This window comes from Harpia harpyja, chromosome 13, assembly GCF_026419915.1.
Source record: "Harpia harpyja isolate bHarHar1 chromosome 13, bHarHar1 primary haplotype, whole genome shotgun sequence".
Taxonomy (NCBI): domain Eukaryota; kingdom Metazoa; phylum Chordata; class Aves; order Accipitriformes; family Accipitridae; genus Harpia; species Harpia harpyja.
Window position 1 is genome coordinate 38387698 of NC_068952.1, and position 24752 is coordinate 38412449.

The window sequence follows — 24752 nt, forward strand, 5'->3', positions numbered from 1 at the left end:
GATTTTCAGTGGTTTTGGGGTTTTGGGGAGAGTATTTAGTAGCTTGGGGGGGAGTGACTCACAATTCTTGACACAGAGCTGTGGTTTTTATATGCAATGCTTATCCTGCAGCAGCTATCAAATCAGAACAATGTTGCTTTCCAGTGTAACTCAGCCTCATCTCAGAAGGATCATCTCTTAAGTGTAATGCTTGATCTCTCCCCTACTGTGGGTTTCACCCACTGAGATTAAGAATCCAGTTTCTGTAGGCCGTAACAGAGAAGACTTAGTTTACTATCACTCTGACTTTGAACTAGTAACCCAAAACTGAGCATCCCTGGACTACTCTTAATTTAGTCATTTCTCTATGCACACCTGAAAGTCAGATAGTACTGAAAACTCAGTCCCATCTGTATCAAAAAAAACAAAACCAAAAAAAACCCACCCCACAATATGATGTGTGACTCACCATAACAGCAGCAATTCTCTTTTGGGATCTTCTGTCTATTTCCGAAGCTCAGGAGAAGTTGCTTGATGGGCAGGGAACAAAACTGTCAGTGAGATCTAGGCAAGAAACAAATATAAAATCCAGCGATCTTATGGAAAGGCTGCAAGGCTGTATTCCAGCACGTCTTTCTACACTGATTCTCTGCTTTGAACAATCTTGGTTTTTTTCCCCCAAACTTGCAACTCCCAGCTTCAGCATTCTGGTACGAGTCGTCCATTATGGCATCCCCAAAGGCAGTAACAAGAAACAAAATGGGTAGAAAAGCACTTGTGAAAGATAGCAAGAGAGAAGGTTGCTATCCCTCTTGTGCCAAACACGGAGAGATTCATAGTGGTACGCCTGCGGATCTTCTACTGCCCATATGAGATTGCTTTCACCACACTTGGCAGACAGTGACTTGAGGCTGCTGTACTGCACACAGCCTCTCATCTGAACCTCCTAAAACATTATTCAGTGAAGCTCTAAGTATTTCATTCCACATTTTTAGCAAGACATTTGCTTCAGTAACTGTGGGTCAGTTCTGAACATCCACATGTTCCTTAGAATAAACTGAGATTCTCTGAGCAGCTCTATTGCACTTTGGACTCCTTAAGGAGTTTCCCTGCCATTACAGCTGGGAAACAAGTCGGCTGACTCCCAGCTGTTAATCCACGAGGCTTTGCCTTCTGGGCCGCACAGCCACTAACTGACCATTTGAGACAGCAGGTCATTCCACAAAACAGGACAAACAGTCAGACGTCTTACCATTCTTATTATTAAATACATGAGTTACTATGTGTGTTTTAAGAATATTCTTGGTGAAGCTCATTTTTTATCATGGCTATTTCTTATGTTATCTAATTGAATTAGGAGATAAAGAACGATCTTGTTTATTCTGCTGCTTGTGCACTCATTGCTTGACCTACAAACAGCAATCTGTACAATCTAGTATATCGTTCATTATTTCAGTAAACAGGATGTATACTATGGACTTTGTCCATTTCTTCATTTCCCTGCCTTCTCCGCAATTACCAGCAAGACCGTATTACAAACAGTATGTAAATGCAGTTGGAAAGCAGCGTATATGGGTGATGGGTGCCGAAGGGAGAATTTGACAGAGGTTTAACATCATTAAAAGAGTTTTTGCTGGGAGCAGCAGACCTGGCTGCATATGCAAACATAATTTCACACACTTATCACCATAAGGGTCACCATCAATTAAAATATCAAGAGCTATGCTATGAAGGATGACAACTTCTCTTCTGGTCTCTTCTGTCAGGTGGCTGGAGATAGGACAAGAGGAAATGGCCTCAAGTTGAGGCAAGGGAGATTTAGGTTAGATATTAGGAAAAATTTTTTTACTGAGAGGGTTGTCAGGCATTGGAACAGGCTGCCCAGGGAAGTGGTTGAGTCACCATCCCTGGAGGTATTCAAAAAGCGAGTGGACAGGGTACTCCAGGGCATGGTTTAGGGGGCATGGTTAATGGTTGGACTTGATGATCTTGAAGGTCTTTTCCAACCGAAATGATTCTATGATTCTAACTTGTGTCCCTAAAGCAAAGCACATGCTGGCTGCACTTTCAACTGCATCATCCTGCCCTGCTCACTTAGCAAACCTGACCTGAACTGTGCAAGGCATAGCTCAAAATTTGTTTTCCCACTGAAAATGTGTTACCACTGCTGTGTAGTACACAGCTCCTCCCGCGCAACCCCTGGACTACTTCAGCCTGGAAAATGAATGTTTCTGTGACAGTTCACAGCTGCAACAACTATAGTCTCATCAAGTAAGTCACTTTTTGCTTGTACCAGTTCTTTGCTCTTCCTCTGATGGAGGGACTACCATACAGAAGGACAATGGATTGTTTCCTTTTTCTTCTAGACTACACGTTCTATATTCAAAATTAAAAGTTCTTTTAGGCTGCTCTCACAGTCAAAAGCTACAGACTCAAAACATGGATAGGATTCTCCTCAGCCATGCCTCGAGGTCCTGGTAGTCATTTCCTTCCAACTTACTGAACAGCACTTCTGTCTTTCTGTGGTTCCTTTACCTTCTTCCTGGCCTTTATACACACATCTCTCATACAAAAATCCAGAACGTCCTCATTAGTGATTTTGAAAATTCCGAAGTCTAGACCCCACAACTCAAAAGATTAAGGTACTCACCTAGAAAGAGACAGAGGTGGCTCTCAATCCTGGCTCCGGTGGACGTTCAGCTACAGCAGAAGGCATCTACAGCACTTCGGTGGGGCCTGGATCCCTTCCCCACTCTCCCCAAGCAGAGTTTGAACTGTTGCCTCCCATCAAGAGTCAAGTTATCTAATGTTATCAATCCAACAATAAAAGAGGAGCACCACCATTTCTAAGGCCTTTAGCTCAACTTTCATTCAAAACTACACACTGAATTTGAGTCCACCCCTCCAGACTTCCCAGTCAGTCAAACTGATTTTTTTTTCAGAGATTTGACAAAAAGTTATCCTGTCTTTGTGTTCAAAATAAAGAGATCAAATGACTTTAACCACAGCAATCACAATGGAGACACTGGTTGTAAAACTATTTACTTTTCCAAAAGAAGCTGCATTCCAGGTTTCTCTTCACTGTTAGAAATACAGCTTGCACTTGAGGAGGATACACACACAATACGACTAGACTAGCCCAGGTAACTGACTCCACCAAAATTGACTATTTTGTAAGTTGCTGGTTAAATCACTTCCTCTTTCAAGTCACTGCTACAGATATGAACAACATTAGGTCAAGAAATGCTCCTCTCTGATCAATGAGAATCAGCCTCCTTTGTTGATCCTCCATGTAAAATTAATCTGAGGTTTTCATCTATTCATTATGCGATCCTCTGACTTTGCTTGTAAGCATATTTTAAAAGGACAGGTAAGGCAAAACATACAAAGAGCCCCTTTGGTTTATGAATGCAGAATTAAATAACAAACAGTACAAAAAACATTTAATGCAAAGTTAAATACAATACAAACTTTATTAAAAATAGGTTGCAAGTGAAATACAGTAGAAATGGGAAACTACAGCAGTTTTGATGTTTTTCATAATAATGCACAGACAAATATGAAAAGCACTTTTACACATATTCACACTTGACCCGAATGCCCAATAGCGGCCAAATCCACTCCACTGAAGGTTATAGGTATTTTTTTTTTGCTAAGCCTTTTTCAGATTCTAGCAGCAACAGTAATTCAGCCACAGCATAAGTTTTTTTTCCTTAAGAAAAATTTGTCACTGTAAGGCTGCTAGTGTTCTCAAGATAAATTGGGAGAGGCTTGCTTTTCCTGATTAACAGACATAGCAAGCATGCAGATCCTTCATTAACACTTTGAACCAGTTTAATCTTCTACTTCATATTTAACAGGTGAAACGGTAAAAGCACACTTTCAAATAAGAAACCTGAAATACGTAAAAAATATTTACACTCCAATTTTAATTAACTTGCATTTATTTATCATACAACTCTTATTAAAAGTGATTTCTTTCCTAAGGCAGTGAAAGTCTACCCCTTTGTATTTGGAAGTGTGCACAATTCCCTAAATATATATTTATAAGAGAACAATATGATACAGGAAAAAAAAAAATCATCTAAAGCCAATAAAGGGCTTTGTCAAATAGAAAATTTGTTCGGAATCACAATATATATTGTCTTAACATCACACAATGAGAAAAATTCTGATGAGGTCCTTATTCCCAACATCATCAGCCACATACGCATAGCTGAAGAAATAGCGGGAGGAAAAAGATTAACAATTTAAAATTAAATAAGGCTATTACAGTGTGAAAAAATAGCTTGAACTGCCAGAAAGATTTTCAGTACAACAGTTAACAGGATGTCGGTAAAGCCAGCTAGACTAAAGGAGAGCTCGCTAGCACTGCTTCCTCAGTGTGAGCAGAGACGGTTCGCTGCCAGCACACCATCTCTGTTAACGACCGCACTACCATTCACACTCCCAGCAGCAGTATTGTATTCGATGGTTCACACTTCAGTCTTTCTCTCTAATGTGCCAGTTCACTTCTCCACAGAAAAAAAGGAAAGATATTGCTGAACTGATAATAGCAGACTTATCGATACTGTTCCACACCTAATTGCCTAATAACTTCTCATCTACCTTTCTCAGAAAACATGCGCATCTCTTCCGCCCACCTTGGAACTGGAATCATTACTCCTCGCCTTTAACAGATTATGAACATTTTGGTCCTAGCTGATGAAGGGCCACTAGTGTAGCCTACTATCTATTGCTTATGTAATTTTTTAAATGAAACAATTACCCAAAGGTTTTATCTTCACATTTTTGAAAGTCTGAAGCACATATAGTGGGGATGCATCAACATACAGACTTTTCCATAACTACAGATAAATTCTCAGGCAACCATTTTAGACCCAACAAATACGTAGGACTAGAAATGTTTTTATTCCAAGGTTCTACCTACAGAACGTGTGTTACTCCAGTAATAAGCAATGGTAAGATCTGTATTGATATGCTGAGCATTCTATGAACACCCTACGGTATGTCAAACTTGCTATAGTCTTATTTAAGGTGGCCCAGATATTGGCTTCTTATCAACCAACCTAAAATACTAATTTCTAGTGCACAGTTTAGTTTAGGCAGTTCAAGCTATTCTCACTCTCTCTGCTCAGCAGCTAAAACAAGTGTGTCTGTAAAACACCAGGAAACAGAACTTATCTTTGACAAGTGCTACTTGGTCTGGTGCACAAGAACTTAACCCCCAAAACAGAAAGGAAAAAAAGTTACCTTCACGTGATTCATATCTTTAAAATTTTACAGTGCTTTCATTGTATAAACCACAAGCTCCTGGCAAAGTAATCAGTTTTCTTGCTATTGCAACATCTCTAAATCTTAATTAACAGTCTTAGATATAGAGGAATCAAAGTCACTCCTTTCAGAAAACATTCATTTTCTGTTCATTAGTAGTGTGCCCCCCATCTCAATCCCTCAATTTAGAGATCTTCAGTTACATCTGATAAGGTGCTTTAATCTTACTTTGTGTTCAACTCGTTTTCCAGTTCCATTAATTTCCTAGAAGCTTTTACTTTATTGGATACATCCTGACCCTGTGAAAAAAGTCGTTGGCGTTCCCTGAACGTCAAGTTTTCTGGTGCTCCAGGTAAATCTGTATCTTGACTGGAAAGGGAAAAAAAAAAAAGTCTTTGTTATAATTCTTAGCTACAATATCCTTAAATATAGTAATTCTTAGCGACATGTATCAACTGACAGCTTTTCTGAATACAGCAAAAGATTCTCCATTTAGTGTTCTGCAAGGTTTTGTTCCCCACGCACACCTTTAATTCTGACATTGTGCTATCACTTAGGCAAATTAATAGCTCATGACCATCTCTGGCACATAAACATGAATGAAACTGCTTGCCAACTTTCAAAGCAAAGTGCAGGTGTAAACTAAGGCTCTGTCTATCTTAGCACAGCATTGCTGTTATGGCTAAAGTAGCAAGCCTCTCTGTGGTGGCACGTGTCTAGGAAAAAAAATTGGAATACAAAGCTTTTATGTCTTGGTAAATAAAGCTACTAGTACTGAGGTGTGCTCTAGCAGCTGCAGCACCTCTGTATTTCATCTACTGGCAAAGCTTCCGAGTGCAATCGTTGCCTAAGCTCTTGCACTTATCTCTTACTGTTGTAGAAAACCAACTTTTGTATTATGTGTTTCTGACCACTGCAGTGAAGATCTCAAATCATTCTCAGTTGCAGCTGTAACAATACTTTACATATGTGATTAACCCTCATACAATAAAGCTTTAGTATATATTTCAATTTCTTGATCAGAAGAGGTTTCCCTTTTAGCTCCAAGAGGTCTCTGCTCTGCACACTCCACTGAAACATTAACTACATTTTAAAATGCAGCAGCTGGGCTAACAGCTTCTACAGCACCCTAGCCAAGCCCAGTCACATCTTCAGTATGCTACACAGCAAAGCTTACCACTCACACAGAAGATATAGCCTGTATTACTAATGCTTATTACAAATTTGGTAAGAATCCCACTTGAGAGCTATTGTTCAGATTTATAAATACACCTAAACCAGTTAAGTTGTTAATTTACAATTATCATTCAGTTTACTCCGTTGTAGCACTGAAATTTGCTGCTGTGAAGTAGTACTTCTCCACAAGTCTTTAGGTGATCTGAACTTAGCTGTATTTTATAGTAACCCCAGGTACTCCAGAGCTCTTGAACAGCCCACAGAGATAGAACAACAACGGTACACATTGCAGAAGTTAGCCAAGTCAGGTGTATAAAAGTTAATGGACTCCTGCCTGTCACCTTTTAGATCTTTTGTCTCTTGGATCCCGATAAACTTCATGGGCCCCAACAGCTGCTCCTGTAGATCCAGTGTATGAATTTATTCCTTATGTAAAAGAAAAAGTAAGTTGAAGGATTGCAGTTACAACACAGAAGTTTTATATTGTATTTCTTCAAAAAGGTGCAGTGCTTCTTTCAAGAAATAATCTCAAACTAGAGTCAGAAATAAATTTAGAGGGTCATTTGACCTCCGGAATATTTAAAATCAGTCGTACTAAATTCCACCCCCCCTCAAAACAGCTATAATTTTTTTATTCCTCATTTTGAGTCAGAACACATTTTGTTTAGATTATCCAGCACGAATCAAATCATGATCTTTATCTTATTATGGCTTACTGTAAGACAAACATTACAAGTTGTTCAAGGCGATTGACGGAAAAAGCAACACACTTCATTACCCTGTAACAAGCTCCACAGGAAGCAAGTTAGCTGCAGCTGCTCCCTTTATGAGGCTAGAAGTAAGCTAAGATTAGTATATACCATCTTTGCAATGCAGCAGAGTCAGAATTTTTGTCTCTGTTTAGTCTGATTAAATAAACTGTATCATTCAGAAAATCCCCCCTTCCCCCCGGCCTTAAATTTAAATTTCAAGCAAGTTATCTTGCAGCACTGCACCTTTAGTTTAAGTTGATACAACACACAGATTTTACACATTGTATTAATTCTTTCTAAAGGCCACAAGACAAAACCTTTTCTTTCCAATCAATAAGTTGAATAATTTCATTTATATTTAAGACCATACTCTCTTAATAGCCATCCGGAAAAAGTAATAGTAAGTATCAGCACAATACTCAGATTTGTCTTCAGACAGTTCTGGTCTCAATATTGTACACGTTATGTCTTGTGAACCTTCTTTGGTACAAAAGGAAATGTTTGCTTCTTCCACTGGTATATGTAACTTCTCATAAATAGTCAATAAGAGACCTATGAGGCTGGAACACAGAAACTAATTTAGCTAGCATATTGTAGGCTACATTTTTTCCACCAAAATTTTGTAGCAGGCCAAATCATACTAGGTATGCCAGGCATATGGAAGTTTTTCTCCTTTCAGACATGAGTCTTACATACACGTAAGTACTGCCTTCCCTACTTCTACAAGTCTGGATCCACGTGCTGTGGTTCACACTTCCACCCGGCTTTAGGACAGTAGTTTTGATTTGGGTGTTGGTTTTTTTCTTGGTTAGCTGACAGACCCGATGGTCTTAAGAGACCCAGTGGAAGAAGGTAAGAGAGCAAAATTTGCAGAAGCATGGTTTACTAGAGTTAACATTCAGAACAGAAACGAGCTGTAAAGGACAGTAATGCAACAGAGTCAGCGAGATGGGAGATGGTAAACTGCACAGTGAATTCTGCATTTTGTGCAAACGGCTTTGTACGTTACGCAGGCAGTCTTCATAGAAGCTTGAGCAATCAGGTGAAGTTAACCTGTTCTCATGGCTATTTTAAAAATTATGAAATAAGAGTATTCAGAATTAGTTGTATGGTTTATGAATTAGGTTATTAAAGGCGAAGCATCATACTACAATATTCTTTAATTGTTACCAAAACCCTAACCAAATCTTTGTAGAAGTCCTTCTCATTGTCTTCCAGGGAAAAACAAACGCGTGCACACAAAAAAAAAATCACTGAACATTTCGCTTTCCTGAGATTCATTTTTCTGTTAAAATTAACAGAAGGCAGGAGTGGGAAGTGCAATTACATAGGAAATGGCATTCTGGGTTGTGGATGATGGGAGGCAGGAAGAGTGGTGGTGCCAGCTAGTGACCGATGGTTCTACAGTTACTTAGTTCATCACATGTACAGCCTTCCGAGTGCCAAATACGGAAGGGAAGCAAGGGCCTTTGGAAGCCTACATGTTGTGACAGAAGGCACATTTTATACTCTGTCATAGTCAGTTTCAAATAAGAATTTCTAGAAAAAGAAAGTCCTTTGAAAGAACAAGAATTCAGTACATACAGTACAAAAATTTCATGTCAGAAGCCTGCCGTTTCAGAATATTCCTAAGAGCAAGGTGACAACACAGACAGTCGTAGTGTTTAAAGAGAATCTTTTCCATGTTTCCTGCCTTTCTAGAATCTTATTTTAACTCATTAATTCTGTGTGATATAAGGTGCTTAAAAGCTAGAGTCCTTCTGATACAAAACTGTGATTCGGGTTCACTGGTTGTGGGTTTATCAGTGGGCTCACATGCATGGTAGGTAGGCACAATGGAATTATTTGCCCTGTAATGGTAGCATATAGCAGGCAGGGTACAGTGTGTCTACTTACACTCCAGTCCAATGACAACACACTGAAAAGCTAAAACCTTCCCTCACCTTCATTTAGGATTTGGAACCTATGACAGAGCCAGACAGGAGTGATAGATGGGCTTGCAGGATCCATAGGGACTACTACATCATGAGATCCGAGAGGCAACACCAGGGTAAATAAACAGGTTTGGGGTTTTTTTTTACCCTTTAAACAACTATCAGTGTGGATACTTTTTATGTAGCTTGGGTGCTGTACTGACCCCAAACAGCGAAACTGCTAAGCATCAACTCTATCAGTCGGACAGTAATTACAACTGAGCCAAACTACTGTCCCTTCACCAATACTAAAACTACCCAATGCTGTGCAGAGCTGCTCTTCGGCACGGGAAGCAGTCCAACTGCAGCAGAGCCTAATCTGCCCTGCAAAGGAAAGGATGCCTTGCTGGAAAATGATGACTTGAGCCTTAATTGAAAAGGATGCAGACAGGAAGCTCTGAGTATCATATACCTGTATGGCCTCCTACATATCCTAAATCAGATTAATACACTAGTACAGCTGGATTAGAAGTGCTTCTGATAGCTGGAACCTCTTCTGAGGCTCGTATGCTCCCTATGACCAGGGGACACCACACCTCTGATTAAAGAAAGCACATGATTTTCATAATTTGTTACGTGGCCAAAAAGGTGATCAGGGATATACCATATTGTAGGCTTCCACATTTGTCATTGAGACTGGAATCCAGTAAACAAGTTAGCCATTTGGCTAGAAGCCAGCATAAACTCTTTCCCTTGCTACCCTCCGCATTTTAGAAGGACGATTTGATCAGCTGGAGTTGGTTGTCAGGCATTTGTTGACTTCCAGTACAAAGAACAAACTACGGGAATGTCACGGCCACCATTCCCTTCAGAAGAATACAGAAGAAGAAAACAAATGTAGGGGAAGTGCTGGCAGATGCTGCTATTTAAAGACAAAACCTTCTATTAATAAACTGCAAATTTATTAGAGTGAGATCTACACAGACACATACTCAAAGAGTAAAGTATGTAACATTCTTCCTATACGGCAGCAGCTTAAAAAAATTTAGCATGGAACTTTGGACTTAATTAGCTTTGAATTCATGAGTATAGCTAAACTAGTACTCTGCAGATAAAATACAGTGCTGAAGTTACTAGCAGCTAGAGCTCTACTTGAAATGAAACGCCATTATGGTTGCCCTCTTGGAGTTATAAAAGAAACAAGATGAGCAGACAAAGAATTACAGGGGCGTAGAAGGGGAGGGAAGGAGTAAGGCAAAAGGCACAAAGATGAAATTTAGAGTTTTGTCTCTCTTTGCAAGAAAACCGCACTGTAAGAACCAGAAGTAAAGGAATGGTGCCTAATCCATGAAACTAACTGCATGTCCTATATGTCTCTTGGTGCTTGTATATGTAAGAACTACGTCTACAAAGGTCATTTTTAAAGCCATTTGCACACACTATTAAAAGAGAGAACCCTGGTACCAATAACGAAAGCAGAAGATAAGCTCTGTCCATGAACCCATTAGAAAAAGTTTCCTGTGTTCAAGAAAGGTGCACTTGCAGCTGCCCTGAGAACCCAGGGGTCAGTCATACATAACAAATCACTGAAAGATACAGAGTGAAAGCCAAAACCAACAGTACTTTGAATTGGTTGAGTAACAGTTAAAATAATTTCCGATTCATCGTGTGAAAGATGGAATTTCTGCTTTTGAAGAGTTTGGGTAAGGAACAAGGAAATTTGAGAGATCAAAACAATGAAAAATTGGAGGATTCATATTAATATCAGGATTTAAGTTAGATCACCATAGTGAAAACAGTGATAAGTGGGGAAAAAAAGTAAATCACAAAGTCAGTGATTCAATCTACAGCACCAGAGTTGAAAACATGAGGATAGTTCTGTAGAGACGATTGATTTCATGGCGTCTACCTTTACAGCTGCTGGCATGGATGAAACTGTGTTTGTTTGGTGGGGGCGGGGGCTGGCTTTTTTTGGCCGCAGTACTGTTGGCATTGACTGGAGATGACTGGAATGAGTTGGAAAGAAAGAGGCCATCTGAAACTGGGCGAGGCTGGCGGGAGGGCTGCTGTGGCTTAAGGGTGGCAGGAGGAAAGTCACCATAAGATTTTCTTGTGCTGGAGTACTTATCCTGACCTGCTAGATTGGAATCCTCCTCCTCCTCATCATCATCATTGTATGCAACAAACTTGGCAGTATAAATCGTGTCAGGGGAGAGGACCTGTGTTTTGAGGTAAGAGGTGTTTCGCTGAGGTGGGGGAGGAGGAGCGTTAGATGAAGGGGTTGGGGATGGGAGTTCATATTCCCGTGGAAGCGGAGGTCTGTACAGACCAGGCTCGTCAGGTTCCAGTAATCTTCGTTCTGCTTCATCGTGCTGCCTGCGCCTTTCAGCCTCTAAGCGACTGTAATACTCCTCTTCCTGTCGCCTCTGCAAGTCCAGAGGAAACAGAAACACAGTGGTCAGAAAGTCAGACGTTTCAATCTAAGAGAGATTTAAGTTTTCCATCACTGAGCTACAAACATCTTTTTTTGTCTCCTTTTCTGGCAATAAGCAGAGCCGTCTATATATGGTCTCATACAAACAATACTTACTACTATGAAAAAAATGGCAGTCGTCCTGTAACACAGCATTTTGCTGTTATTTCCAGGTTTATCACTGCCTGTGGTAACTAAGGCAACTACCTGTGTGAACTAAGGGCAAGTCCAGCATTTATTACTCAAATGTAACTACAGTTAATAAGGGGTAGATTTACTACAGCTGTAGAGAATCTGTGGGAGAGGAAAAATAACCAGAGTTAACTACCACCTTAAAAAAGGCACTTTGTAATTTTTCTGCATGCTTATACAATGTAAATTAATCAACAGAGCCTTGGAATAGATTACTCCTAACAAAGCTTCTAGTGTAAATACCAGCAAAACTGCTTTCACGTACAAATCAAGAACTTTTCTACAACAGACATCGAATAACTGTTTTTTAAAAACATTTATAAAAAAACAAATTAAAAACCCCTATGCTAATGATATTTATATGAGACTGTTGACCATTTAAAAGGCCATGAAATGTCTTCTATGTATTTTTCCAGTTTAAGACTTTTTTACTGTTTTAAAACTACATAGCATTTAATTCTGTTCAGTTCTTGTCTAAGCCACATTGTAAATTAATACAAGGGTCTATTCAGTAGTTTGTTTGATAACGAATGAAAACATGTATTTGGAAACCATATGTTACACAAACTCTTTTGTCTAAGCGTAGTATAACTTCTGCTGGGAATATATGACATTTTGAACAACCATCATTTCTGGTTTTAATCCATGCGTTCAAAAAAAATCCACCTTATCTGCTCGACACCGTTGAGTCAGTTATCCTAAAAAAAATAATAAATCAATCTGATCTTGTTCATCTAGAGCAAAGACATGAAACTCATCTCCTTGTACTACTCTAAAACCATTGTAGGGGTCAGATGGTGCCGAGTTCTGAGTTGGTAGATGTGAGAGTGTCTCAGTCAAGATCTGTCAGTGAAAACCCTTTCAAGCCTGTGACCCAAATGTCATTTGGCTGCGTCATTGTCAGAAATTAAGAAAGCCTCAGTTGGTTTTTTTGGTTGCTTTTTTTAACTTCCTACAGTATATTTTTAAATACTTTCCTCAGTCCAGATACACCTTCCTCACTTCTCACCTATCACCACCCCCAGCTTAGCTTTCCTCTACTCGTCAACCCATACTGCTTATGGAAAAAAATCTAACAAAGCTTGGAAACAAGCTAACAAAACAAATTAACAAAGCAAATATATCTAAGGTGTTTTGTTTATTTGTTTAAATATATTTGCTCATTCTTCCAAGACAAAATTTCTCTCAACATTAAAAGCTAGCCCTCTGTCTTCATTCTGAAGCCAGTGTTACTAACAGGCAAGTCTTCAACCTGAACAAAAGTAACTGTTCTTTCTCTAGGAAGAAGAGGGTCTTAAATACGCTGAGTCAAAGAAGGTGCTTTGTCTTCCAGTTTTGAACAATAAAGCTTCTCAAATTCATGTATAAAGTTTGGAAGGAACCTAGAAGCCTCAATTTTTAGAATCTGATTGCACAGTGACTTATCTGCTGAAATTATCTGCTTCCTTTCTAGAAACCAATTCCCTTTCTTCCCATAGTACAAACATAAAAGACAATATGGAGTACTCATCTCCACTCCACTGCATTTTGTATTTCTCTCTATCTCTATAAAACAATTACTGCAAAAATATTTCAGTGCCATCTCCGAGACAAAGAAAAACCCAACACCACTAACTCAGCAGCCATTATAACAAAGAAGGTAGGCAGGTCATGTTGGGGGCTGAAGGAAACGAGGAGGCAATTGATTTCTGCCATAACTTTCAGAAAAGGCTCTGAAGGCAAGCCCTTGCCACTGCTAAAAACCTGCAGCCGGTAAGCCTACAGTACTATTTCTGCAATACCGGTCAACTCCGGCCACCACAAATGGGCTCTTTGTTTAATTACTTTTTGTTTTATATTGGATAAACTGAAGCCTTGGGCCATGACCCTTATCAGGAGGGCTAGTGTGTTTAACCCCTGCTGACCCAACACTGAGCTGTTGGTGGCCAGGCTAAAGAGGAGAGGCCTGTAAGAAGCCCTGCAGCACTCAGAAGACCACAACCTTTTCTTCAGCCTCTCTTCTGGTCCGCTCCTCCTCTTGCTGTCGGCGCTCTTCTTCCTGCCTGGCCCTGTCTTCTGCTTCTCGTTTGCGCATTTCTTCCAACTGCTGCTGCCGTCTGCGTTCTTCATCCTGTAACTAACAGAGACGCATCTTTAATTTTTTTCGTCACTCATGTGGGTAAGATGGGTCAAAAAAAATGTAACCCGAGTATTTGCATCTAAAAATAACTCATTCAGTAGAAAATGCTATACTACAGAGAAATCAATATAATGTCCAGCTGTTAAGAGTACGCTTTGTTACACTGGTTTCCCTAAAATCCCTTGGGAGGGGTGAACAACAAAAAAATTATAATAAATAAATAAATAAGGGAGATGCACAGAACTACATACATAAAAGAAGCACAACACACACAGGGAGACATTTTTAGCAGTCACATATGAACCCCTAGCAGAAGACTGAGGTGACTCACATTCCAGACAGCTTCAGCAACCACAGCCTCATAGGTACAGTAAAGTGAAATTAAATACTTGGAACCAACAGTCCACAGCTCCAGCAGCCAGTTGGTTTTTCATTTTGGATTAGTACTTAAGCACCGGAAAATCATGACTCATTAGTCAAAGGGTCAATCCATTTAAAGTAACAGGCTCATTCAGCAAGTCTGCAAATAGTCTCGGGAGATAAATAAAATCTCCCACTGCATCTGCAACAGATGTGTTTTGGAAAAAGCAGAGAGTGAGGCAAAGAAGTCTTTGGCTATGGAGGTTCAACAGCTCACATGAACAACTGATGTCCAACAGACAATACTGTTTTATACATGCTTATGATAAACACTGCACAGAAAACTCAACAACAATCCAAACTTTGCATGATTTGCTAAAGCTAACGGTATTGAAGCCCTTGATGGACAGGAATATTCACTGGCACAATAATATTTGCAAGTAGAAATTAACTGGACTTCATGCTGTGTTATTTCTTACTGCAGCATATGTTTTAAAGTGATTCCCTCCCGTGCCCCAAGATCTTTTATACTGATTGGTATAAATCAGTAAATCACTGGATCTTGCTATAAGCTGCATATAACACAGATACTTCTCTACACCTGGATTTGTTTTACAATCCAGTTTCATTTACAGAAAAAGGCCCTAAGACACAAAGCAATAATGACATAGTAGGATAAAATTAGTTTTAATAGACTTTGTGAGGACAACCTTCATGTAGGTATCTCCCCCTATCACTAATTAACAGGAAACGCGCTTTAAAGCAGATTAGGTTTTCTAATAAATTTTCCAACCAATTCTAAAAACAAACTTTTAAAAATTTTTTTTACTGATTTTCTGGTAATTATTTCCCCCACTATTCACATAGTATTTGTGTTATGGGTATCTTATGACCTTGTACAACAGGTAATTTTGAAAACATTTGCCTTGTACATCTTCAAGCAGCTATACAGACTACTTGCAGTGAAAACACCTCCCATTTGAAGTGTTAAAAACCACCATTTTTGAGCATGAAAGCTAAATAACAAAATTAATTAATTTCATTTAGGCAATAATTCGGCAAACATATAGTAGAGGATGCTACCTCCAAGCAAATTCCCCTTATTTAGGGCTAAAATTTTGTAATTCCTAACTGAAAATGACATAGACATCAAGCTCAGTATATACAGTAGAGCAGGGAATAAAGTAGTTAACAAACTCCCTGCTGGAATTAAGACCTCATCTTGTCTTGGTTATTAAAAAGACATTATTTTAGCAAAGGAGATAATATTGCTGTCAAAAGGAAAGACAGCTAGTAATTCAAAAGAGTTTATAGAAAAGAAGTAATTTCCTCTTAAAAAAAAAAAAAAAGGGCGCAAAAACTGCACAGTGACAAAATACAGGAAAACTCCTTCACTCTGTCCCAGCTGCATTCAGAGAAAAAACTCTGAATATGGCAGTTACTGATCCCAGGTTATGGCATGGATGCCTTTTTGCTTAGTAGCAAATTCCTATTCAAATGCACTTAAACAAGAAAATATTTGAAACTAAATTAAAGGGGAAGTAGGACTGGTTTGGTTTATTTTCTTCTAGTCTTAATTAAAGAAAGAAGTGAAAACTGGGGAGGGTGCCCACCTGGGAACTGTTGTCAACATCTGAACCATAATAATCGTGAAGACAACGGTATCCAGGTCAGAGGCTATTCTAAATATAACACCTAGTAAAACGGCCAAAAATTATATGTAAGGCACAAGCGGGAAGAGAGCAACTATTAAAGAGAGTGGCATTTCATTTCTTTCTGATTTGTAACTGGTTTCTACTCTGGAGCATTCCTAGACTAAGACAGGGAGCGGTGGGATGGCGAGGCGTGCCAGAGCGCTTGCAGGCATTTGTGTTTGTAATCATATACAGCAGTACCCAATTCAAACTTCATCCCAAATTTTCAAGACGCTAAGGAAAATTAGCTTCATGTCTTATTTCTAGTAAGAAGGCTATTAGATTCCCAGGTTGAATATTTCAATTCAATACTTCTCTGTCCCAATTAGTTTTTCTCTAGTTAAAAAGTCATGTTTTCATGTGATTTACTGTACTTCCACGGCTTCTCCAAAGCAGTACAGGTTTCTACCTGTTACAATATAAACAACTGATCCGTAGAGCCAGAGTGATGGAGAAGAGTGTTCTCCCAGCTGTAAGCAAGCGAAGCAGCTAAGCACAAAGCACTAATTCTTTCCCCCTGCTTTGTCTCAGCTCTACTGCAAACTGCCAACAGTTCGCTTCGCTGCACGACTCTGTCCCCATCGCCAACGCACGCTTGCAGCACTATTCCTGCCGCGGAGGGCAAAAAAGGCCACCTTTCTTCCGAGCTGTTGGGCCGATGGGCTGATCCGTATCAGAAATGTTAAGATATTCACAGGACTGGCAGGCATCCAGGAAGTCTCAGGTTCCAGACAAAATTCATTTCTCCAAGCGCTGCTTAGAACGCTTTAAAAGACGTTCCAGACGAACTTTAAATTTATACCTATTTATTTATGACAGCTAAAGCTGGGTCAGATCTGTTAGTGACCCAGGGAATTTAAAAAGACAAACACTAGCCAAGTTGACAATTCATGCATTAACTATTCATCACCTTTCACCAGCCTTGTAATTAGCAGAACAGCTATGACCAATGCTCAAGTTAGACATACATAAAAAGCACTGAGCATTTGAAATTGTATTTTTTTTTCTCTAGAAACAAAGTAGCAATCAATTGGGTACATGAAGTGGCATAGCATAGATGCACCTATGCCCAGAAAGTCATGTGAACAGTATGAAAATGATGAAATTAGGAAAAAGAGGTATTTGCTGGGTACAGCATTCAACATCATCTATTTCAGAATTAGCTTGCTTTCTTTTTTTAAAGCTAAACTTATGAGGATAATAAATCCTTGACTGATTCAGGCCATGGATCCATCTAGCACAGTATTCTGCCTCCGACCACAGCAAGAAGAGCTGCACAGGAGCCTGGCCATTTCTTCTAGCATTTCCCCAGCACGCTACTAGAGATGTCAGCTGGTACAGCCTTGTGTAATCCTTTGCGTAGCTGTTTACAGGCATGATGGCTATGCATTTGTCTAATCCATTTTTAAAGCTGATGATACTGTCTGCCTTCACAACCTCCTGTCACAAAAAGATCCAGAAGTTTACAGCCTGCTTAGCAAAGAACCTTGTCTATCAAGTCGCAGGTCTGGGGAAAAAGGCTTAAGAAAAAAAAAAAAAATAGGAGTAGTAATAAGAAAAAATATTGATAGATATTAAGTCTGAAAAATCCATAACTCCTGGCTTGCCCATTAATTCAGAAAGCTGACATGCTTCACCTGTTTCACTGCTGCCAGCTGCTTAACACTTGTACCGGACAGATACAAAACCAAACACCTGAGACAGACTAAGTTATCTGAAGTATGCATTTTAAAAGGTGTTTTGTGTTTTTTTTAGATAAAGCAGTGCTGAATATCCAAATCCATGTTTTGAACAGACATGTTTACAGTTTTTTCCAGGAGCACAAATTAATTATACTAACAGGACTTGCAAGTACTACCCTTCTGTCAAATTGGTATAGTAACTATCTAGAAATACACTTTGAAGGGGATGTATTTCTTCTCTAGAAGACTACAGAACTCTTTTTCCATGTACCCATTTGCAATGAGAGCAATAAAATACAGAATTAGCTGGAGTCATAGCAATTACTGCTCCAATTCAAAAGCCTGTCATGTTTTAGATGTAAGAGAATGGTATTAACCAATTGAAACTGAAGTTATATGGTAACTTAATAATTGCATGTTTATGTGACCTACTTGGAAACACTAGTTCAGAAGTAATTTCTGAGTTTACAATTCATTTTTACTTTAATGAGACAATTGCAACACCTGTAAACAACAGGGTTTCAGCATGTGCTGAAACAGTATGCTGTATTATTAGGCTCTCAGGACAATTTCACTTCAAATTGGAAAGGAATGGTGTTGCTAGAGCTCTTCTAAAACCTGCAGGGGTGGGGAAGGGAAGGGAGGAAATCTTACCTCACAGCCTGTTCATTCAAAGTTATTAGTGAGATTTTATAAACACGACTGCACAAAACATCCAATACACAGTTTTATATTAGACCACTGCTACAACAAACAAATCAAGCCTGCAAGCAGAACACAACATCTAAAAGGAAGGAAACACAGGGAAAGGAGTCACCACATCTGGAAACATTCAAATGCATGCTTACAGTTAACTTACTGCTTATTGTATCACAATGATTTTTGAACACCCAAAGATGCCAAATCATCATGCAAAGCACATAGGGTGGTTATCAATAATATCAGGAATTGAAATGGGAAAGAGAAATTGAAGAGAAAGAAACAAACATACCAAATCTAGAACAGAGATTGCTGGCACAGCAGTCTGCTGCAGGTAGTAAGAAAGGGGGGAAAAAAGAAAGATGCACAGTGAAAATAAAGATAGGTTAGACTTGTGCCATTTCAAAAGCATTTTCTTTTATTTGTTAAGTCAGCTGCTTTAGAACGAGGAACTGAATTGACATAATCCTCAAGTACAGAAGTGAAAACAATCAAATATCTGAAATTTTTATCAGTATTGGTTTGACTCATTCAAAACCTCAGTAATTCTCCAGAGATGCTACTTATTGCATCTCTAGTAGTACAGACAGTGAAATATAACCAAAATGCAAACATGACTTCAGTTCAAGACAACTGTTATGTTTTCGTTTCAAAATGTTCTTCCAGCATTTTGGAACTTTATGCACAAATAGTATTTTAAATCCAGCACTTGCAGAGAAGACTGATAGAATGTTATGCAATACAACTGGCTTTCTATTAACGACACATGGCCTTTTTAGCCTGGCTACAGTAAAATTTTAAATATGCTGGTTTTTAAAATGGCAGTTTTATATGGATTTTTTTTTTTTTTTTATTCCCATAGGTAACTGCCTATGTGCTACAAATTACATGTCAGCAATGCTGGGCTTTAACACAACCTGTTTGCCAAAGATATATTTAGCTTTTCCTTTCTTCAGTTTCCAAGTCTGAGGTATCTATTGTTTTACACAGTAATAAAGTTAGCCACAAGAAAAAAGGAAAGCAATGCAGACTGCAGCAAATATGAAAAGAGTAAGTTTAGGAAATCAAGCTGCCAAAACAACTCTGAACTCAAATACTACTCAAGCAGATAGCTACTTCTGAATGTCAAAATAAGCATGTTCAAGCATTTCTCAAGAATTAAAAATTGCTTATCACAGAATTAAGTCATCTTTTCAAGATAAACAAACAGAAGACACTCAGCATATTACAGAGCTAGTTTTTAAGCCTGTCAAAGCATAGGTATTGGTATGTAACTTTGGTATCCATGCTATTATCCAGAAAAGAAAAAAAAAAACTTTTCCTACAGAAATTGTTTCTCAGTAACAATAGATTTAACAGATTCTGAGAGACAACAGCCGCCAACAGAGTAAAAAAAAAAAAAACCTTTATCATACTGTTCAGTTGTATTATCTTATTACAGACATTATGAGCTTTCACATTACTGAAGCTAAGGTAAGCAAACCTTGTCAGATACCAGTTAAACTGGACACCATGCAAAATCCAGGTACGTACGAGCTGGAGCCCGAGACAGGGTGCATTAGTTGTTACAACACGCAAAAGCACATGGCTCAACCTAATGCCTCCCCCAGCACTCTTGGAGTCACCACTGAGGTGACGGTAAAGGCAGAGGTAGCAGCTGCCTTAAGACCCCAGCCTTTACTTGGAGCAGACCAGCAAGGTGGAATCTCAGTTCAGTTCACTGTTCCCTGGAACCAGCACGCATTCAGTGTCTGTGTTCAGGTCCAAGACTATAAATAAGAACTCTCAGAGGTAAATATATTTGAGGGGCGGGGGAGAGGAAAAAAAAATTGACACTATTTTTGTTCCCGATTCTCTTAGACACTTTCACAGTTACAAATGTTTTTGCTTACCTTCCTGTAAGTAAACTCTTGCCATATTTAACCTTCTAATCCTACTCCAGGTACATTGCAAAATCCCTTTATCCAAAGGAAATTTCTTTCCCCACAACCAGAAAAGTAAATCTGACTGCCAACTTGGATTCTATAATACTTTCATAATATATCACTTAACTGGTGAAGCCACTGTAAGTTCGCAATTTTAAAATTCAAGGTATTGAAGAAAGTTTCATCCTCCTTTACCCTATAAGAACATCAAAATACTCAGACAAAGCGAGAGAACCCACCAATATATGTATTTACAATACTTTTATCTAGAAAGGATTATTCCCTTTTACCCTTGCTCTTCTTTCTGCCTCCAGTCGCTGCATGATGAGCATAGTATCCACATCATCATCCTCCTCTTCATCATCATCTTCATCCTTTTGCTTTGATTCTTGAAGTCGCTTTTGGAACTGCCACTCAAGCATGAGTTTGCGGAGGCGGTCATTTTCTTCTGCTGTACGATCAGGCTTGTTCTGAAGTTCCTGAATCTCTTTACTCAGCATGTCCACAATGTGCATCTGTTGCTGCTTCTCCAGTTTCTCCTTAGCATCCCGTTTCCAGGGATCTGGAGAGAGGCTATCACTAGAGGACAGTTCTTCCTTGCTGATAGTAATGTACTGCAGATCTCTCCGCTCAATAGTCCGAGGCTGCTGTTGGGGCTGCAACTCTCGAATGACTGTTTCTTGAGACCTCTGCAAAGTTGAAGGCTTTTCTGATTTCACTTGTTGAAGGGAAACAGGGGGAACCACAGGCTGAGCAGGAATTAGTGGCTGAGAACGCATTTGGCCAAGTTTTCTCTCCTGCTCACGACGTTTCCTTTCTCGTTCTTCTTCCAAACGTGCCTTTTCCTTTTCATACCACCTCTGATGCTCTTCTCTTTTTTTACGCTCAGCAGCAGCTGCCTGGGAAGATGCTTGTGCCCCTATCTGGTTTGGAGGAGGAGGGGGAGGCAGAGGCAAATCCATTTGTAGTTCATCAAATTCAGCTGCATAATGCACTGGAGGAGGCGGTGGCGGAGGGGGAAGATCTGTTCTGATGGGCTGGGAAATGGCCACGGGAGTTGGCTGGCTAGTAGCTGGAGTTTTCCAACGGCCAGGTCCACTTTTAGTTAAACAAGAACCAGGCGAGACCGGTTTGGATGAATGGTTCAGGTGTTCTTGGCTAGATGTGCTAGAATCCACAGATGAATTCATCCACTGATCGCTGTCTGACTTCCGATCAATGTACTCTACATCCTTCCGTATAACAACTTCCAAACGATTCCTCTCTGGCTGGAAAGCTTTATCTCGGAGCTCTTCCTGGGAACGAGCCACACGCTGGAAAAAATTAAACAAGGCATGTATTTCATAGTCCACCTATATTAAAACATATTTGAAAATGGCTCACAAACTGCATTCTTATTACTGAAGGTAATTACTTTTAGTGAATTTCAGCATTTGCATGTCTAGTAAGTTTCCCAAAACCAACAATAAAATATTCTTCTCGGTCCTTTTAACTCATTCAAGCCATGGAGGACTTTGCACGCTCCAAAATGCCTGGAAACCTGGACTGGGAGGAAAGATGAACGCAAAACGGAGCTTAGGCTGAAAACCTCCCCAGCTCGCCCAAGTTCTCAGGACTATCCCTGACACCCCCTCCTCCACACGCGAGCACAAGAGTGCTGGCAGCTTGGGACCGCAGCTCAGGCGTACCGTACCAGCTCTGCCATTCAGCCTGCAGCTGGCTCGACTGAATGTTTTTCCTTATTGGGAAGGCAAACAGAAAGGCTGCCGAGGAAGAGAGAAGGGAGCCGCTGCCCACCCTCCTCCCGTGAGAGGCGAGACGACCCGCGGGAAGCTCTCACTGCTGCGGCACCGTTCGCGGGTACGGAACCGGGGCGGCCGGGTCTAATTCTGCCTGCTCTTGGGGCACGGGTGTATTGGTCTGCGCTTTTGTTGCTTTTTTAGCGTGTCAAACACCGAGTCTTTTTTTTATACAAGTTCAGGGTCTCGCTGCACTGTACAACCTCCTGAAAAGGAATACTGGACCATAAATTAGGCTTATCAAATCTGTTAATGATTTTCTTGAAGCAAATATTCCTACTTTGAATGTTAGGAACTACTAAGCACTGAACACATAATGTACCAATTATGAACAACTGAGAGAAGACTAACAACGCAAACTCCTTTTCTTTTTCCTCCATCAACGACCTTAACCATGACCTCTGAAGAATGCCTTCTTTGAGATGAACAAGTGTATTTTTTACGCTCTATTAGTCCAGCAGAGCTGAACACACAGCTATTTGTGTTAGATTTGCTGTAAAGATGCACCTAGCCACACAGTTGGCTAAGGCCTTCAGAACAGAAAACAGGCATTTCACATCAGTCAGTAGCTTACGGCAGCTTTTTTTACAAGCCCAGTTCTCACTGTAAAGATTAAAAGGATATTTTGGGGGTTTGATTTTTTTTTTTTTTAAAGTCTGTTTTCCTCTAATTTTCAGCTTAAGAACTATTGTATGGTGGAGCAAAATCGTGTACACTTTCAATGTTTGTAAGGAGCTAAAGCTTCTAGCCATCTGCTTTATAAAAATGCTTTTCTGTACTGCATTCAGCCTGAAGACCATAGCTCAAATTCCATATCTGTCTACAGCTTCCACAGATGGGGTTCATCTCACCAGTTTTAACCACCTCATCTAAGCTACTCACTTAAGCTTGTCTTAAGCAGGGGACAGATGCATGTCCAGGCAGCAATTCATCCCGTTAAAGAGAAATGGGTAGGAACCATTCTCTGGAGGTCCTAGCCTCCCCGTCCCATCACTGACAGAGAGAGCCTAGACATAAACTATGCAGTTAAGATTAGGTTTGAAATCACAAAACGTGAAGGAGTTAAGCACGGAAATTCAGCAAAATATTTCCATAGCTATTTGCCACAGTCATTTAACTTGCAGCATTCTCCTTCAAAATTACCATCCTACTTTGGGTATAACACCTATTTTCTTAACGGCTGAAATAATTAGGATTAGCTATCTATAATACTTAAAAAAAAAAAAAAGGCACTAAGCTTTTATTCAACTGACTTTTTACTGAATTCACTTGCCAATACATGTGTGAGCAATCAATAATCACGCCTTACTTTGCTTCTATGACACAATCTCAAGATAATTTACATGACACTGCTTTTCCAAAAGTGAAACATACTCAGTCTGCTGCAAGGCCCTGCTTTTATCACAAGTTAAGAAATAGCAAAAGTTTTCTCTCTGTATTTTTAAGTCTCTGGTGGATTAGAGAAGAGATGATCCAGTGGCTGGATTTAGTAGATCTAGATTTAATTTCCTGTATGGATTTGAGTAAAGTCGTCATTTACAAAGAGCAGAACAACATTATTTTTTGAATTTATAAAGGTATAGTGGGGGTAAATTCATTTCAGGTCAAGAAGCAGCTGCATGTTGATAATAGATGCAACTTGAATTTTTTTTTTTTTTTTTTTAAACTGAGAGCAGGGAATGTGTTTCAGTGAAGACCTTGGTTAGGTCTCAAAGTACTGTTTTATTTCATTTTTAATACTTCCACTTCGTCACTTAAACAACGCACCCCACAGGCAAAGAGATTTTTCCATATGAACTTTCTTGGAAGACCGAAAGATTTAGTTTGCTTTTCAGAAAACCACAAAACATTTTACAACACAAGCCCTACTACCATCTACACCCCATTACCTCTAACGAGGGGTTAAAACATCCCAGATAACAGGTCCACAGCACATGGTAACATAAATTCTACGGCAGGGGAAGGGTAAGGTTTCTGAACCCAAGCCAATCTTGGCAGAAGTACAGTTGTTCCCCACCCTGTGGTACAGTTTGTCCTCAACAGCTCAGAGATCAGAGTTGACTGTTCTGCAAAAACGTCTCAGCAGTCTGGGAGTGGAAAGCAAGCAGGTTTGTTCTGTTTTTTTCTTATATTGAAAGAAATTACTTCTCACCTGCATTGTAGTATTGATCGAATGATTACTTTCAGCCTGGACCTGTGGTTTTTCTTCATAATTTGGCCACTGACTCTGAGCTGGACCCATTCGATCCTGAGACTTTGAAGCTGGGAATGTGAAATATTCTCTAGTATAGGTCTGTGTTGGGATGGGATAAGCTTCAGGTCGTTGGGGCAGAGTCTGTTCCTGAAAAATGTAGAAAGAACATAAGGTAGAATTTTCTAGTCACACAGATCTATACAGAATATTATTCTAAACATGCATTTTCTAAATGTTTTCTTTGGCTCATAAGAGCATTATTTGTCTGGAACAGGAGATAAAGAGGTTGTCTAGTATCAAATATAATTGTGGTTATGACTCATGTTTTTACGGTCTGAAAACAAGCACGCAATATTGTCCAAACCTAAGAAATCACAAGGACAACTTAATGAACAAAATTTAATAAAATCACTCAAAACTGTCTCAATCTTCCATTTGCCCTAATAAGCAAACCCCCCACCCAATCACTAGCACCAGCATTATGTTCAAATAGTTAAGACAGACACTGGTTTGACTCAAGC

General features: G+C 39.5%; 1 protein-coding gene across 24 annotated transcripts in view; it reads right to left on the reverse strand.

The window, feature by feature from the left end:
- Positions 1-3433: 3433 nt before the first annotated feature.
- AFDN (afadin, adherens junction formation factor) overlaps positions 3434-24752 on the reverse strand; it is a 133436-nt gene continuing 112117 nt past the window's right edge. For 6 of the 24 annotated variants that reach the window (XM_052805492.1, XM_052805501.1, XM_052805499.1 and 3 more), the window contains 7 exons: positions 24190-24378; positions 20529-21551; positions 18606-18641; positions 13741-13875; positions 11004-11520; positions 6771-6855; positions 3434-5622 (listed from right to left, as the gene is read on the reverse strand). In XM_052805492.1, coding sequence (XP_052661452.1) covers positions 5478-5622; positions 6771-6855; positions 11004-11520; positions 13741-13875; positions 18606-18641; positions 20529-21551; positions 24190-24378 — 2130 coding nt within the window. In that variant the 3' untranslated portion in view covers positions 3434-5477. Of the gene's footprint in view, positions 5623-6770; positions 6856-11003; positions 11521-13740; positions 13876-18605; positions 18642-20528; positions 21552-24189; positions 24379-24752 lie in introns of those variants that run through there. The other 18 variants (XM_052805510.1, XM_052805505.1, XM_052805504.1 and 15 more) reach the window with 10 other exon arrangements.